The sequence below is a fragment of the Salmo salar genome, chromosome ssa11 (assembly GCF_905237065.1).
Source record: "Salmo salar chromosome ssa11, Ssal_v3.1, whole genome shotgun sequence".
Lineage (NCBI taxonomy): Eukaryota > Metazoa > Chordata > Actinopteri > Salmoniformes > Salmonidae > Salmo > Salmo salar.
The window spans coordinates 7,207,318-7,224,646 of NC_059452.1; the positions used below are offsets into that span (position 1 = coordinate 7,207,318).

The 17,329-nt window shown below is 42.5% G+C and overlaps 1 protein-coding gene across 4 annotated transcripts in view; it reads left to right on the forward strand.

Moving 5' to 3' along the window:
* Positions 1-17,329, forward strand: part of LOC106561911 (LARGE xylosyl- and glucuronyltransferase 2) — a 117,119-nt gene that overhangs the window by 75,393 nt on the left and 24,397 nt on the right. For all 4 annotated transcript variants that reach the window (XM_014126255.2, XM_014126259.2, XM_045688949.1 and 1 more), the window contains one exon: positions 12,042-12,237. In XM_014126255.2, coding sequence (XP_013981730.1) covers positions 12,138-12,237 — 100 coding nt within the window. In that variant the 5' untranslated portion in view covers positions 12,042-12,137. The remainder of the gene's footprint in view (positions 1-12,041; positions 12,238-17,329) is intronic.

The window sequence follows — 17,329 nt, forward strand, 5'->3', positions numbered from 1 at the left end:
AAGGTAAGTTACTAGCTAGCATTAAACTTATCTTATAAAAAACTATCAATCTTAACATAATCACTAGTTAACTACACATGGTTGATGATATTACTAGTTTATCTAACGTGTCCTGTGTTGCATATAATCGATGCGTTGCCTGTTAATTTCTCATCGAATCACAGCCTACTTCGACAAATGGGTGATGATTTAACAAGCGCATTTGCGAAAAAAGCACTGTCGTTGCACCAATGTAGCTAACCATAAACATCAATGCCTTTCTTTAAAATCATTACACAAGTGTATATTTTTAAACCTGCATATTTAGTTAATATTGCCTACTAACATGAATTTGTGTCACTTCTCTTGCGTTCCGTGCAAGGAGTCAGGGTATATACAGCAGTTTGGGCCGCCTGGCTGATTGCAAACTGTGTGAAGTCCATTTGTTCCTAACAAAGACTGTAATTAATTTGCCAGAATTGTACATAATTATGACATAACATTGAAGGTTGTGCAATGTAAAAGGAATGTTTAGACTTAGGGATGCCACCCGTTAGATAAACTACGGAACGGTTCCGTATTTCACTGAAATAATAAACATTTCGTTTTTGAAATGATAGTTTCCGGATTTGACCATATTAATGACCAAAGGCTCGTATTTCTGTGTGTTATTGTGTTATAATTAAGTCTATGATTTGATATTTGATAGAGCAGTCTGACTGAGGGATGGTAGACAGCAGCAGGCTCGTAAGCATTCATTCAAACAGCACCTTTGTTCATTTTGCCAGCAGCTCTTTGCAATTCTTCAAGCATTGCGCTGTTTATGACTTCAAGCCTATCAACCCCTGAGATTAGGCTGGTGTAACCCATGTGAAATGGCTAGCTAGTTAGCGGGTGCGCGCTAATAGCGTTTCAAACGTCACTCGCTCTGAGACTTGGGAGTGGTTGTTCCCCTTGCTCTACATGGGTAACGCTGCTTCGAGGGTGGCTGTTGTCTATGTGTTCCTGGTTCGAGCCCAGGTTGGAGCGAAGAGAGGGACGGAAGCTATACTGTTACACTGGCAATACTAAAGTGCCTATAAGAACATCCAGTAGTCAAAGGTATATGAAATACAAATCGTATAGAGAGAAATAGTCCTATAATTCCTATAATAACTACAACCTAAAACCTCTTACCTGGAAATATTGAAGACTCATGGAACCCCCAGCTTTCATATGTTCTCATGTTCTGAGCAAGGAAATTAAACGTTAGCTTTTTTACATGGCACATATTGCACTTTTACTTTCTTCTCCAACACTTTGTTTTGCATTATTTAAACTAAATTGAACATGTTTCATTATTTATTTGAGGCTAAATTGATAGTATTTTTATATTAAGTTAAAATAAGTGTTAATTCAGCATTGTTGTAATTGTCGTTATTACAAATAAATAAAGAAAAAAATTGGCAGATTAATCGGTATCGGTTTTTTGGCCCTCCAATAATCGGCATCGGTATCGGCGTTGAAAAATCATAATCGGTCGACCTCTACTTGGCACACCTGTATTTGGGGAGTTTCTCCCATTCTTCTCTGCAGATCCTCTCAAGCTTTGTCAGGGTATATGAGGAGCGTCGTTGCAAAGCTATTTTCAGGTCTCTCCAGAGATGTTTGATCGGGTTCAAGTCCGAGCTCTGGCTGGACCACTCAAGGACATTCAGAGACTTGTCCCGAAGCCACTTCTGCATTGTCTTGGCTGTGTGCTTAGGGTCATTGTACTGATGAAAGGTGAACCTTTGCCCCAGTCTGAGGTCCTGAGCACTCTGGAGCAGGCTTTCAACAAGGATGTCTCTGTACTTTCCTCCGTTCATCTGTCCCTCGACCCTGACTAGTCTTCTAGTTTCTATAAGAAATAAGACTCATAAATATCAAAAAGAAGTAACAAAGACAAATAGAAACACATTTGTGTTGATTTGGCACTCAAGCATCAGTTCATTACCCATCCCCCGACACTGTCAACAAAGAGTCAAGACTAAACCAATTCACCTTGGTGGTGTGCAGACTGGTTTATTAATATTATTCTTAACGATTTCACACAAACCAGAAAAAAATACAACAATTTGTCTGTGAAACTGTATATTCACAGTATTATGAATGAATTGTGGTCCATTTGGTAGTATTTCGTAGTGTGACTGATTTTACTAATTACATTAGTACTGTACAAAGTTAAAGCACCTCTATTTGATAGATTCCCCCGCTCCCCCTACCTCGGGCTTCCAGTGGGGAGACCTGAGGTCAACCTACCTCAGCCCCCCTCCCCATCTCGCACTTCAGAGTGGGAGACCTTCCCAGGCAGTAGCCTGCCTAGCTCACAAACTACAATCAGGACGCCCACTCCGACAAGGTTAATTGACCCACAGTCCCACACGGTGACATGATATCATTGACGTGACGTGTAAATGAGCGATAGAAATTTGACCGCGCAAATGTCACCTTTACGAATTTTATGGTGCCGGCGGCCCCGTGCCACCCCCAGCAAGATGCTGCCCTGGGCGGCTGCCCACGTCGCCTATACCTAAATCCGCCACTACTCACACTCACACACCCACATAAACGAAGAAACACAACGTCTTATGATAGCAGTCAGAGCTGCAGCAGATGTGATATGAGCAGCAGAGTCTGTCTAAATTGCAGTTTCATGTTTCATGTGAAATCCCTGCTGTTACTGTGAAGTGTGTGAACCATCATGTGAGCACAGATTATTGACCAGGGTGATAATTGGGTTTCTTACCCTGCTCTGAGAAAAATGCAGAAGATAGAAAGGTGTGTGTGTGTGTGCTGCGTCTCTCTGTCATCTCCCCGACACACGCCTGAACAGACTCCATTACCGTGTATTGCCCCAAGTGACATAAAGCCTGATTTGACCTGATTTGAAATGAACAGAAGTGATCTAGGGAGGCTGCAACAACAATACATGATGACACACAGTCAGCCAACCAAACACTAACACACACATTCACACACATACTAGTGGTTGTTCACCCGCCTGAAATTGCTAATAAATATAGAAAATGCGCTGTAGGCTACAGTCAGAGAAGGCGGAATGATTTTTTGACAGGGGGTGCAGAATAGTTTTTGGCCTAATTTAAATATGTTTCTGCTTATAATTTCTGACATTTTGGTAGGCTATTTGTTAGTCAACTTGTCTGTAATTAGATACATGCAGCTTCCCTTCTGTCAGTATATGTTGCCCTTGAAGACTAAATAAACTCTTGCTCACCAGAATGTTTATTTTAAAATATATATATATATATATATTTAACTAGGCAAGTCAGTTAAGAACAAATTCTTATTTACAATGACAGTCTACTTGTAAAGCCCCCCTGGCCAAACCCTCCCCAAAACCGGACGACGCTAGGTCAATTGTGCACCGCCCTATGAGACTCTCGATCACGGCCAGTTATGATACAGCCCGGGATCGAACCCTGGTCCTTAATGACACCTCTACCACTGCGATGCAGTGCCTTAGACCTCTGCACCACTCAGGAGTCTGCACTGTTAAAATGAAGTGCTTTGTAACACCAAAACTAGTGGCAACTCAGCTGCCACCAACTTGAAGGAGACGAAACCTTAACTTTGCTGGAGTATTGAAACACATTATCCTGACATGTTTTGAAACATAACACGGTGTGTTGTAACGCCACTTAAGTGTTGTGCAACAGCTTGCCAGAGACTGGGAGCACTAAAAAGAAACGATTGAAAACACTATTTTGGTGTTTCGAGTCCTGTTTAGTGCCGAATTAGATACCTTCTCTTTCTGTGTCGTTTCCTCACTCTAAAGCTTCTAAAAACCATTATGATTTGAATCCTTTCTAATGCATAATTAGATCCCTTTTTCTGAAGTGTCTTAATGTTCAACATTGTTTTATGTATTTGATCATTTGCCATTGTATAACGTTTTCGCATGTATTGTCAAGCTCAGTCAAGTTCAGTGTTCAAACCATCAACACTAACTGGAGGTTGAACAGCAAAACTGTGGGACTCTGCACTTGCCCTCTTCCGTTGACAATCATGAAGGCTTGAATGGGTGCTGTCCTCATTGAACACCAATTTGCCTGACGGTTTTGATATCCATTACACCTCATGGCACAACAAGCGTATTACTAATATGAAAGTAGACTTTTCTTTCATCAAACATGTATACAACATTGTGTGAAAGAATTATGAAGTCTAAAAACGTTCAATTATCCAAAACCCTTTAAAATCAGAGTCACATGGCAGGGTATGAAATGCAAAGTGATTAAAACCAAAGACTTCCAATGAGTTCAATCACTACATTGTCTCTCTTTGGTTATCCTCGTGAAAGCTACTTACATTTTGAGGAATATATTTAGTTGGATTTATTCTTAGATTGTTTTGGTAGAATGAAATGAATAAATCATTGAAATGACTTGCGTACATATTTTTGAAATATATTTTGGTGGCATTTTGACACTATTGAAACAGTTTTGAAATGACAGAGGGGACACAGATAGGTGGGAGAAACAGATTGAAGGGTTGGAGCGGGGAATTTAAGCCCGGTCTTCGGTGGATAGAGGGGTGACATGTCTAAGCTGTGTGCGTTATTGCTAGACCACAGGCACCACACGACTTGCATTCATTTTTATGTTTATTTGAGTTAATTTCAATTAACCCCAGAATAATTTCTTACAGTGTGGCTGTGTGGTTGAGTGTGTCAAATTCCCACCAAATGTACCATTTGACTGCCCTCATGTTTCTAATCTGTCTTAATAAAGCATTGAAAGTAGAAAGGTGGAATTCCACAACAAATATTCTCCATAGGCCCTTGTCATCAATCAATATTTAGGCTATAAACCATTGATTGTATGTTGTTGTGGTTATTATTATTATTATTATTATTATTATCATTACTACAGCATCATTTGTCTGAGAAGTGTTTCGATGCTGCCTTTTATGTGCACTAAAACCCTCAAAGTGTTCACAATGCTCTCTTCAAAACAACAATATTAAGGTTGAAGAACCACTTTGGGTGTTTCAGAGTACTTCATTTCTGTTTAAAAACACATTCTGTGCATTAAAACACTTACATTAGGTTTACATTCAAACACCCTCCAAACACCAGAGACTTTCTACTTTTACAGTGTAGTTGACATTGCAAAACTTCTTCTGTTTAAGAATGATGGAGGCAACTGTGCTCTTGGGGACCTTCAATGCTGTAGACATTTGTTGGTACCTTTCCCCAGATCTGTGCCTTGACACAATACTATCTCAAAGCTCTGCGGACAATTCCTTCGACCTCATGGCTTGGTTTTTGCTCTGACATGCACTGTAAACTATCGGACCTTATATAGGATGGTGTGTGCCTTCCAAAATCCTGTCCAGTCAATCGAATTTACCACAGGTGGACATCGCTCAGGTTGTAGAATGATGATCACTGAAAACAGTATGCACCTGAGCTCAATTTTGAGTCTCGAAGCAAAGGGTCTGAATACTTATGTAAATAAGGTATTTCTATTTTGTATTATTATTAACTTTGCAAACATTTCTAAAAACCTGTTTTCGCTTTGTCATTATGGGGTATTGTGTGTAGGTTGATGAGGAAAATGTTTTATTTAATCAATTTTAGAATAAGGCTGTAACGTAACAAAATGTGGAAAAAGTCAAGTGGTGTGAATACTTTCCGAATGCACTGTATGTATTATATGCATATATATTTATATTCCTGTCTCTGACATTGCTCGTTCTGATAATTCTTAATTTCTTTATTTTTCTGGATTATGCGTGTATTTTATAAATGTTGTATTATTATTGCTAGGTTTTACTGCACTGTTGGAGCTAGAAACACAAGCATTTCACTGAACCTGCATTATAACATTATCTGCAAATCACACACACACACACACACACACACACACACACACACACACACACACCAAAAGTCTTATGATAGCAGTCAGAGCTGCAGCAGATGTGATATGAGCAGCAGAGTCTGTCTAAATTGCAGTTTCATGTTTCATGTGAAATCCCTGCTGTTACTGTGAAGTGTGTGAACCATCATGTGAGCACAGATTATTGACCGGGGTGATAATTGGGTTTCTTACCCTGCTCTGAGAAAAATGCAGAAGATAGAAAGATGTGTGTGCTGCGTCTCTCTGTCATCTCCCCGACACACGCCTGAACAGACTCCATTACCGTATATTCCTCAAACATTCTGTGCATTAAAACACTTGCATTGGGTTTACATTCAAACACCCTTCGAACACCAGATCTCAGCTTAGTTTTCATGGTTTCATTACACAATCATGGTGTTTTGAGACTTTCTACTTTTACACTGTATTTGACATCACAACATTTTTCTCTGTCATCTCTGCTTCTTTCATGGAGCAAAGACGTTTAGGGACTGGGGAGAAAATGCAATAATGATTTTTTTATTTTTTTATTTTTTATATACATTTGGTGTATCAATCAGCCAGGTCACCCGTGATACAAGTCAGTATTTGACATCCATCCTTGTCTGAGGATGTCTGGCGATGACGTGTAAACCGTCCACTAGGGGCAACAGTGAGCGCTGTTACCTTCAAGATGGTTTCGGTTTTGCTAGGGTGTGGGATGGGCATAAGCATCTGCCTCTGATGCCAAAGGTTGCATGTTTGAATCGAGCAATAGAACGTTGTTTTTGCGATTTTTGTTTTTAGCCTATCCCAAACCTTAACCATTCGGAGTTAATGCCTTACCTTAAAAAGTCTGAGTTAACACTTTAAACACTTCGAAATTTGATGTTTGAGAAACATGGATGAACATCTAATTCTGACTTGAGCTTGTTGGTATAAAAGGCCTTCCCTGTAGCTCAGCTGGTAGAGCATGGTGTTTGCACGCATGGTGTTTGCAACGCCAGGGTTGTGGGTTCGATTCCCATGGGGGGCCAGTACGGGGAAAACAATTTTATGAAATGAAATGTAAGTCGCTCTGGATAAGAGCGTCTGCTAAATGACTAAAATGTAAATGGTATCAATTTACTGCAAGAATTGCTTATTTCTGCAGGAGTTAATGTTAAGACTATGTGAGAGGTTATAGACCTACAGTCATTGTCCAGATTTCAGTTTTCATTTAACCCATCTGAACAGTAGGCTACAATTCCCTTGACGTGTCATAGGCCTATTTGAAGTTTCCGTCTAGTGACTGTCGAATTCATATAGTGCCTTACAAAAATCACACTTAACATAGCCGGCACTGCTATCATCCTCTTTTACCACTTCACCAAATATTTCCCAAAAATACATTTTCTGGCCCCTCACTACTCTTTATTTTTAATTCTCCATTTTGCAGCATTTCTGTTATTGAATTAAACTCTGACATTGTACTTTTTGCCTCAGTGGAACGACATTAACTTATTCTAGCCGTTCCCAAAGCTTTAGGGGATTGGCGTGTAGGCTATTTAGCAGTTGTAAAGTTAGGTCCTAAAGCTTAGGTTTATGCACTAATGCCAGACCTCAATGTAGCTTATAGGCCTAGATGTAAATTGCACAAGAATTATACATTTATGGATTTTTTTTCTGTACTATTTTCTCTTTATTCAACCCGACAGCCACCCGCCCGACCCGCAGATATAACTGCGGGGACTGCAGGTTATGAGTCAACCCACGCATCACACACACACACACGCACGCACGCACGCACGCACACACACACACACACACACACACACACACACACACACACAGGACAAGACTGGTCAAACAAATGCAGAGGGACCCAATCCGTCTGTGCACAGATACACTCACAGACAGGGGTAAACGTATCCACTCTGAATGGATGGTTTGGTTTTCAATCGAGAACCTAATCTCAAGAGTGTGTGTGTGCGTTTGTGTGAACCCTTGGCTGAGGTCAAAATAGAGAAAGAGAGTAGATGATTAACCGTCTCTGTTATCATGGTTCTCTGATGCAGGAAGCACCAAACTGATTATGCCCTAATCAGAGAAATCTCCCTTCCTGATTAGCGCAGTGCTAAAAGGCCCTTCACTTTGAATGGGGAAGCTACCGTTAAAGGCATTTACACAATGGCTTCAGCTCTTAATTGCACTATTACTTGCATTATATGTTTCTCAGGAGCCATGTTTCATTGACAGCCATGCTTAGAAATACAGGAACAGGCAGGTTTCCCTTGGCACCATTCACTATGCTCTACAATAATGTGAAATGGAAAACTTTGGCTGTTTTGTACCTAACAAATGAAGAATTTCTGCTTTGGAGGACAATGAATGAAGTGTTGTATTCTGTTTAGTTTCCATTCTTTTTCCAACAAATCTCACGGTCTGACTACAGTATTCGACTTTTGACCATAAACATAGATATTTTGACGGTTAAGTTTAGGCATTAATTCCAAATGGTTAAGATAAGGGTTAAAGTCTGGGGTAGGATTTAAATCAGGGTTTGGAACCGATTCAGGGAACAGAGCCAAAAACTGGAAAATAACAAACTTTTTTAAAAAGCATTGGAACTGGTTAATAACGACCCAGCTCGATAGGTGTCCGGTTCTGCCAAGACTTACCTCGTAAATTCCCATGCTGCTGATCAACGACCCTCTGATCACCCCTCTTCATCCATCCCCCTATCCTCCTCCCCTCTTTCCCAGTAACACCAACTCTCTTCCTCCCTCTGTAGAACTCTCTGTAGCCCTCCACCCTCTCCCTTTCTCCACCTTTTCCCCTCTTCCTCTCCTGCTTGCTATCCGCCTGTTTACTCTCTTGAACCATTTGTCCAATACTTTGTAGGTGATATGAATATAACGTACTGTACTATGGGGGTATGTATAGTAGGCCTACTGTATGGATTATGTATACAAAGGAACCATGCATAGAAAACTCTGTAACTGAACTACTAGGCTTAGGTCCCAAATGGCACCCTATTCCCATAGGGCTCTGGTCAAAGGTAGTGGACTATATAGGGAGTAGGGTGCCATTCGACACACAACCTAGAATTGGCAGCTTCCTCTTCCTCTAAGCCCTTACTATTCCTCTGACCCTGTTGGAATGAATTGAAGCTGTACTAGCCAATGAGGATTGGAGCGTGATAGGGTGCAGTGTTCTGTGTGGCACTAGGGCACGCTCATCCTGCTCTTCTCCGTCTAGGAGGTAACGTACATTGTGAGGGTAAAGGACGAGACATGATCCAATTTGTAAGTCGCTCTGGATAAGAGCGTCTGCTAAATGACTTAAATGTAAATGTAATGTAAATGTTATTTTACGTTCTGGGCAAGAGGGAGGGAGGGAAGAGAGAGGGAGGGAGAGAGGGAGGAGGGAGGGAAAGAGAAAGCGATCGAAACATGAACTCAATGTTGAGGCTATGCTTACACCTGTGGTAAAAATCAAATCCATTCTGAAATATCTTCAGCACACACACACACACACACAGAAAAAAATATGAAAGATTAAAAAGCAGATGTCTTGCAGAATTTATCACTTGATGCAGCCAAGGGTTTCTGGGAAAAATGCCCTTCCTGATCTCACCTTGACCAGGTGTTGTAGCTCCAGGGCGTAACCTCAATACTATGTGGATCACATGTACTATTACTGTACTTTGTCAGGCAAAGAGCAGTAACTGTGCTTATAAAAACACAGCAAGGAAATGTATGAGGTATTTGACGTGAATGTATTTTGATGTTATAGTTGAATCAACTGTGGATTTGAGGGGATTGTTGAACTATCCTTTTAAGGCAGAGGTGGCCAACCCTCCTCCTGAAGAGGGGCTCGTTGAGGTTGGTAAATCGGTTGAACACCTCTCGCCTTTCTCTTCTGTATCTGCAGGCCTTGGCTCTCTTTCCCTATCCAACATACAAAGTCTCTCAACAGCCCTCACTTACTCCGACTGTTTTTTAAATTGTATTTATTTAACTAGGCAAGTCAGTTAAGGACGAATTCTTATTTACAATGACGGCCTACCTGAAGGCAAAAGGCCTCATGCGGGGACAGGGGCTGGGGCTTAAAAAATAAAATATAGGACAAAACACACATCACACGAGAGACACCACAACACTACATAAAGAGAGACCTAAGACAACAACATAGCATGGCAGCAACACATGAAAGCACAGCATTGTAGCAACACAACATGACCACAACATGGTAGCAACACAACATGGTAGCAACACAAAACTTTGTACAAGCATTATTGGGCAGAGACAACAGCACAAAAGGCAAGAAGGTAGAGACAATAATACATCACGCAAAGCAGCCACAACTGTCAGTAAGAGTGTCCATGATTGAGTCTTTGAATGAAGAGATGGAGATAAAACGGTCCAGTTTGAGTGTTTTTTGCAGCTCATTCCAGTCGCTAGCTGCAGCGAACTGAAAAGACGAGCGACCCAGGGATGTGTGTGCTTTGGGGACCCTTAACAGAATGGGACTGGCAGAACGGGTGTTGTATGTGGAGGATGAGGGCTGCAGTAGATATCTCAGATAGGGGGGAGTGAGGCCTAAGAGGGTTTTATAAATATGCATCAACCAGTGGAACTTGCGATGGGTGTACAGAGATGACCCATTTACAGAGGAGTATAGACTGCAGTGATGTGTCCTATAGGGAGCATTGGTGGCAAATCTGATGGCCGAATGGTAAATAACATCTAGCCGCTCGAGAGCACCCTTACCTGCCGATCTATAAATTACGTCTCCATAATCTAGGATGGCCATCTAAATCAGGGACTGTGAGCCAGCTATGGCTTTGGTTGTTGTGTTATTCATGTTACTAATAGCATTTTCTATAGAATTATACTTTTGGTTAATATACTGCACATGTCGGAGTTGCTCTCCAGCATGTTGTGGTATTGTTGCCCCTCTCTCTCTCTCTCTCTCTCTCTCTCTCTCTCTCTCTCTCTCTCTCTCTCTCTCTCTCTCTCTCTCTCTCTCTCTCTCTCTCTCTGGCATTATCAGCAGTGCTCTTTGTCCTCGTCGTTTTAGAGTCTGCTAGCTATAGGCGCTGTGACGAGATCAGAGTTGAACGGGGTGACGAGAATCCATTGGAATGAGAGACCTTGAGCAAACACACACACACACCTCGAGCAACCAAGTTAAGCATCGGTTTTAAGTGAAGTCGCACACTGAAGGGCAGGATGTTCATTTGACAGTCTTGAGGGTGTGTGTGTGTGTGTGTGTGTGTGTGTGTGTGTGTCAAGTAGATAAATACCACAGGTTAGCGTTTTTCGTCATGTATGGTACAGTCATAAAATCAGATTTTAAACCTTAACCACACCGCTAACATTAATGCCTAACCCTAACCTTAAATTAAGACCAAAAAGCACATTTTTGTTTTCATGAACTTTTACAATATAGCCAATTTTGACTTTGCAGCTGGCCCATTTAGCAGGAATCGCTCAGTTCTGCCTCCAGGACAAGACTCATCCCAATAAACGTCAACCTGCATAAAAACCTGGGTCAAGGAGCGAGTTCAGTTTAATCTCACCCCTATACCGTCCACCCATTCCAATTTCTCCTCCCTCTCCTCCCTTTCTTCCACTCTCTCACCAGAGTTTTCACAACAGCAAATCAAAGGCCAGACACACTCTCCTTTTCATAGACTCCCAGATATTTTTTTACTTCTCTTCTTTAATTGGCAGCTGCATCCAATCTTGTTTCCTTCAGGCCTGCATCTAATTAAAGTGAAACGTGATTAATTAAGCTCATCATAAAACAAAGAGAGGACCTGGAACTCTTATAGCCTTCACAGATAGAGGGAGGTAGAGAGAGAGGGAGAGAGAGAGAGCGAGAGTCTGCCTGCACTTATTGCCAATTGAGCCTGGCTGTGAATAAACTGTGGGTGTATGTGCGTACGTGCGTGCACATGTGTGTGTGTGCGCGCATGCGTGCGCGTGTGTGCATTCATGCCTGTGCTTGTATTTGGGTTATGAGAGTGAGATGACATCATATTTTAATTGTGCCCCTGACATTTCCGTGTCCTAACTTCCGCTTTGCTTGAATACGAACTGCACTGTTATGCCACTAAAGCATTTTGTGATAGCATCACGCTAACCTTCTCCCCTCTCCTCCTCTCTTTCCCCTCATCTCTCCCTCCAGATGAGAGGATGCAGCAGGAAGCAGATGTGAGACTGAGCCCCACCTGAGCCCTCACCTCCCACCCCCCCTCCCCGCCCCCCGCCGGGCCGTCCCATCATGCACATGCCGTTTCGAGGCCGTCTGAAGCTGCTGGTGGCATCTCTGACCGCCGTCATCCTGCTCACCTGGCTCTACCTGCTGGCTGGGAACCTGGAGAGTGAGTAGTACCTGCCTGTCGCCATGGTTACATGACTGACCGGAACAACTTTTCCACTGAACTGCAGTACGGTATACAGATGCCGCATCTTAATTTGAGCATCCTGTTGTTGCAGGAATTTGGAGACGCAAACGTGTAGCGCATTCAAGGTTTTAAAAAGGCTTCTAAAGTTTGTCATTTCCGTTTTGAAATGTCAGGCTCAAAATAATGTTTTAAACCCCAAATAACAATAACTGTAACGACCCTTTGTTTACAAACTTGTATATCGCCTTTGCCACTTCAGCATGCTTATGTGGCACGGTTGATGTCACGCAGGCCTACGGGCCAGAAAGTTGAGTGTTCACCGACCACCACAGACGAACTCTCATCGCCTGTTTCATTACGGCCCTGCTACACTTTAGCCATCGGGCGTCCGGCATTGCCATCAGCCATTGAGGAAATGCTTCCTTGAAATCAATGAAAGCGGCTTCACAGCCCGTGTTGCGCTCGCGATGCGTCACGTCCAATGTCAGCGTCCAAGCTCAAGAACCACAGAGGTTAAAATCTCGATGGCTGACGCGAACGTTCATTCTATCTTGTGAATTGAAATGATGACAAATAAAGACGATTTTGGTTGCATATGGCCACGACTATACATCACTGGTTATTTTAGTCAAGAAGCTACTACTACTAGCTAGCTAGTTACATTGACTAGCTACTGTAGGTTTAAAAGCAGCGTGTCAAATTAGGGGATCATTTAGTATAACCACTAGCGACAATTTAGTGAGCACTTGCGAAAAACTGGACCAAAGCTATTATACTTACCCATAATCGATGAATATGGTACAGTAGGCAAAACTGAATAAAGATTCTGCTCCTCTCTCAAAACAACAAACTCTGTGTAGCAGGTACAACTTCACATTGATGTGATGCTGATGGCAAAGCAGCACAATTACATTTACATTACATTTAAGTCATTTAGCAGACGCTCTTATCCAGAGCGACTTACAAATTGGTGCATTCACCTTATGATATCTAGTGGAACAACCACTTTACAATAGTGCATCTAAATCTTTTAAGGGGGGGGGTTAGAAGGATTACTTTATCCTATCCTAGGTATTCCTTAAAGAGGTGGGGTTTCAGGTGTCTCCGGAAGGTGGTGATTGACTCCGCTGTCCTGGCGTCGTGAGGGAGCTTGTTCCACCATTGGGGTGCCAGAGCAGCGAACAGTTTTGACTGGGCTGAGCGGGAACTGTGCTTCCTCAGAGGTAGGGGGGCCAGCAGGCCAGAGGTGGATGAACGCAGTGCCCTTGTTTGGGTGTAGGGCCTGATCAGAGCCTGAAGGTATGGAGGTGCCGTTCCCTTCACAGCTCCGTAGGCAATCACCATGGTCTTGTAGCGGATGCGAGCTTCAACTGGAAGCCAGTGGAGAGAGCGGAGGAGTGGGGTGACGTGAGAGAACTTGGGAAGGTTGAACACCAGACGGGCTGCGGCGTTCTGGATGAGTTGTAGGGGTTTAATGGCACAGGCAGGGAGCCCAGCCAACAGCGAGTTGCAGTAATCCAGACGGGAGATGACAAGTGCCTGGATTAGGACCTGCGCCGCTTCCTGTGTGAGTACAATGCATATAGTGGAGCTGAAGAGTAACACTACAATCAGAGCCGGCTGCAGAAAATGATCAGCTAGGGGCAATCAGATTTTCATATAATTATAGAAAATATTTGCAACAAAAAAAAGATAACGAAACAGGTTTCTGTGCCAATGCACCCCACAACCAATAAACAAAGCATACCGACTTCGGGCACTTAATATCATGGTTTGCATTTTCAACACCACAATAAATAGATGTCAATCTCGACAAACAGAAAATGCATCCCTCCATACCGACCTAGTATCAAAGGATTGGCTTGACAATCACTGAATGTCATTCAACTTTTTGGTGTTTTTTAACAGATGTCTCTTTCCGTTAATCAAATGTTTCGCTGCACAGTTTGGATTGATTTGAATGATTCAGTAAAAACAAATACATATACACACAGTACAACAATTTTTCAAAGTGACCGGGATTGCACAATAAAGTCAGACTTATTGTCATACTTGTCATAAGGATGGGACCAAACTGCAGCGGGTATGTGAATCATCTTCTTGTTTTATTGAAAGAAAATGAACACTGAACAAACGAACGACGAAAACAGTCCTGTAAGGTACACTGACTATACACAGAGAAAACCACCCACAAAACACAAGCTGAAAACCCCTACTTAAATATGGCCTCCAATTAGAGGCAACGAAGAACAGCCAAACCAAAACCAAAACCCTGAACATAGAAATAGAACAACTAGATAACCACATAGAAATAGATGACATAGAACAGTACCCAAAAAACCCAACAACACAAAACAAACACACCCCTGCCACGTCCTGACCAACTACAATAACAAAAAGACCCCTTTACTGGTCAGGACGTGACACTTATTTCCATTGTGGTCCCTATTTTCTTGCATAGATACATAATGAAATGTCATAGAGAGACATTACAGAGACACAGACAAAAAAATGCTCGACCTCTAGATGAGTATGAGGGGGGAGTTTAAGTACAATTCTTACAAGCTTGTTTTTGCTGGTCTGCAGCTTATTCTTTAGATGTTTGGGGCTGCCTGTGAATCACTGGACTACCACACTTGCCAGAGTCTTTAGGGTGTCCCTATAGCGAGCTCTCCATCCAATTGGTGACAGATTTTCATGTGAATATGAAAAAAATCAGCATACAAACAATATTTTCCCATCAGAGTTGTGTTTCCATTAAATTGACTTGTTGCGTAAATACGTAGTCCACATAAAAATAACTTTTGCTTTAAATTCCCATGTAGCGGAAAAAAAATACAAGATAAATGAGTTTCCATCGCATTTAGTCCTACTGATGGTTTTGTCTCAAAACAATGTGTAGGTATGGTGAATATGCCCACTCTGGTTTTGGCACGTGAGCTCTAGCCAACAATAGCCTACATGATGAGATTATTATGGACACAAGTGCGAGATTATTTTTATTGGTTTAACGGCAGACAAGCATCATTCATGTAACCAGAATAAGACCCTTGATATTTATTGAAAGGAACATCAAGCACTTTCACCACACGGTGAAGTTCATCATAATTTATGTCATCTGTAGCCTAATAACTGCATGCTTTCCCATGATGTCTTGACAATTTTTATCCGACGTACTTTACTCACATAAAAATGTTGAATGGAAACCTGGTTAATATCAAGCCATTTTGAGGAGGTTGGAATTATATTTTGGACAAACGTGTGCATGCCTACAGTAGACTTTTGAAGTAGCACATATAAAAGGTAATACATTTTAAAAGTTTATATTTAGGCTATATTGAAGCGTCAGGTTCTAGGTGTACAAGGAATGGCCGCTCGGATTGGAGAGGAAGCAGATCGTGCGATAAGCTTTCCTGAATAGCTGGGCCTACCGAGAGCATACAGTTGTATATGGCCACATTATTAAAGGATGACTTGGGAGAATGATTATCTGCAACAGACAGCACTTCTCCGTATCAGAAGTAAAAATACAGCCGGAATGGTCTGCTACTGCGCTTTTCTAGACCTTAAAAATGGTCGAGAGTAGACCCACAACTGATCCAAATGGAATGAAACATTAAAAATCATAGGGCTTTTATGTCATTATTCAAAGGACATTTTCACTGCAGCCTAGAGTAGAATTTTGTATTGCCCCTATACAAGATCATGTCTTCAATGTTATTTTATGCACAATGATGCACCTGGCTTCTCGACTGCCTATCAGCTATTCCTATTTGTTCTTGTGGATTTATATTGAAAATGTATGCAGCTTTGAATGCTTTTATATGTGGCATGATTGACAGTTTGCCTCTTGCATTTACATTTACATTTACATTTAAGTCATTTAGCAGACGCTCTTATCCAGAGCGACTTACAAATTGGTGCATTCACCTTATGATATCCAGTGGAACAACCACTTTACAATAGTACATCTATATCTTTTTTGGGGGGAGGGGGGTTAGAAGGATTACTTTATCCTATCCTAGGTATTCCTTAAAGAGGTGGGGTTTCAGGTGTCTCCGGAAGGTGGTGATTGACTCCGCTGTCTTGGCGTCGTGAGGGAGCTTGTTCCACTATAGGGGTGCCAGAGCAGCGAACAGTTTTGACTGGGCTGAGCGGGAACTGTGCTTCCTCAGAGGTAGGGGGGCCAGCAGGCCAGAGGTGGATGATCTTGACAAACGGTGCACCTACCACTGCTGTCACTATGAATGGTGGATAGAGGGCAGGATAGACCGGTAGACTACATTGAGTACACCGAACATTAGGAATACTTTACTAATATTGAGCTACCTGCTGTCCAGGCTCTGTCGCAGCCGGCTGCGATCGGGAGACTCATGGGGCGGCGCACAATTGGCCCAGCGTCGTCCGGGTTAGGGGAGGGTTTGGCCGGCAGGAATGTCCTTGTCCCATCGCGCACTAGTGACTCCTGTGGCGGGCCGGGAGCAGTGAACGGTGACACAGTCGCCAGGTGTTCGGTGTTTCCTCCGACACGTTGGTGCGGCTGGCTTCCCGGTTAAGTGGGCATTGTGTCAAGAAGTAGTGCGGCTTGGTTGGGTTATGTTTTGAAGGACGCGCGGCTCTCGAATTTCGCCTCTCCCAGCGATGAGACAAAACTGTAACTACCAACTGGATACCACAAAATTGTGGAGAAAAAGTGGTAAAAAAAATAAATAATAGTTGTTTGAGACGTGGCCTACGTCTCTCTTCACATAGAAACTGTAATCTCCGTGAACCATTATCGATCGAACCGAGGCCCCCCCCTTTTTGCCCTCAGAACAGCCTCATTTCGTCAGGGCATGGACTTTACAAGGTGTTGAAAGTATTCAACAGGGATGCTGGCCCATGCTGACTCCAATGCTTCCCACAGTTGTGTCAAGATGGCTGGATGTCCTTTGGGTGGTGGACCATACTTGATACACTCGGGAAACTGTTGACTGTGAAAAACCAAGCAGCGTCGCAGTTCTTGACCCAAAACGGTGCGCCTGGCACCTGTTCAAAGGCACTGAAATGTTTTGTTTTGCCCATTCAC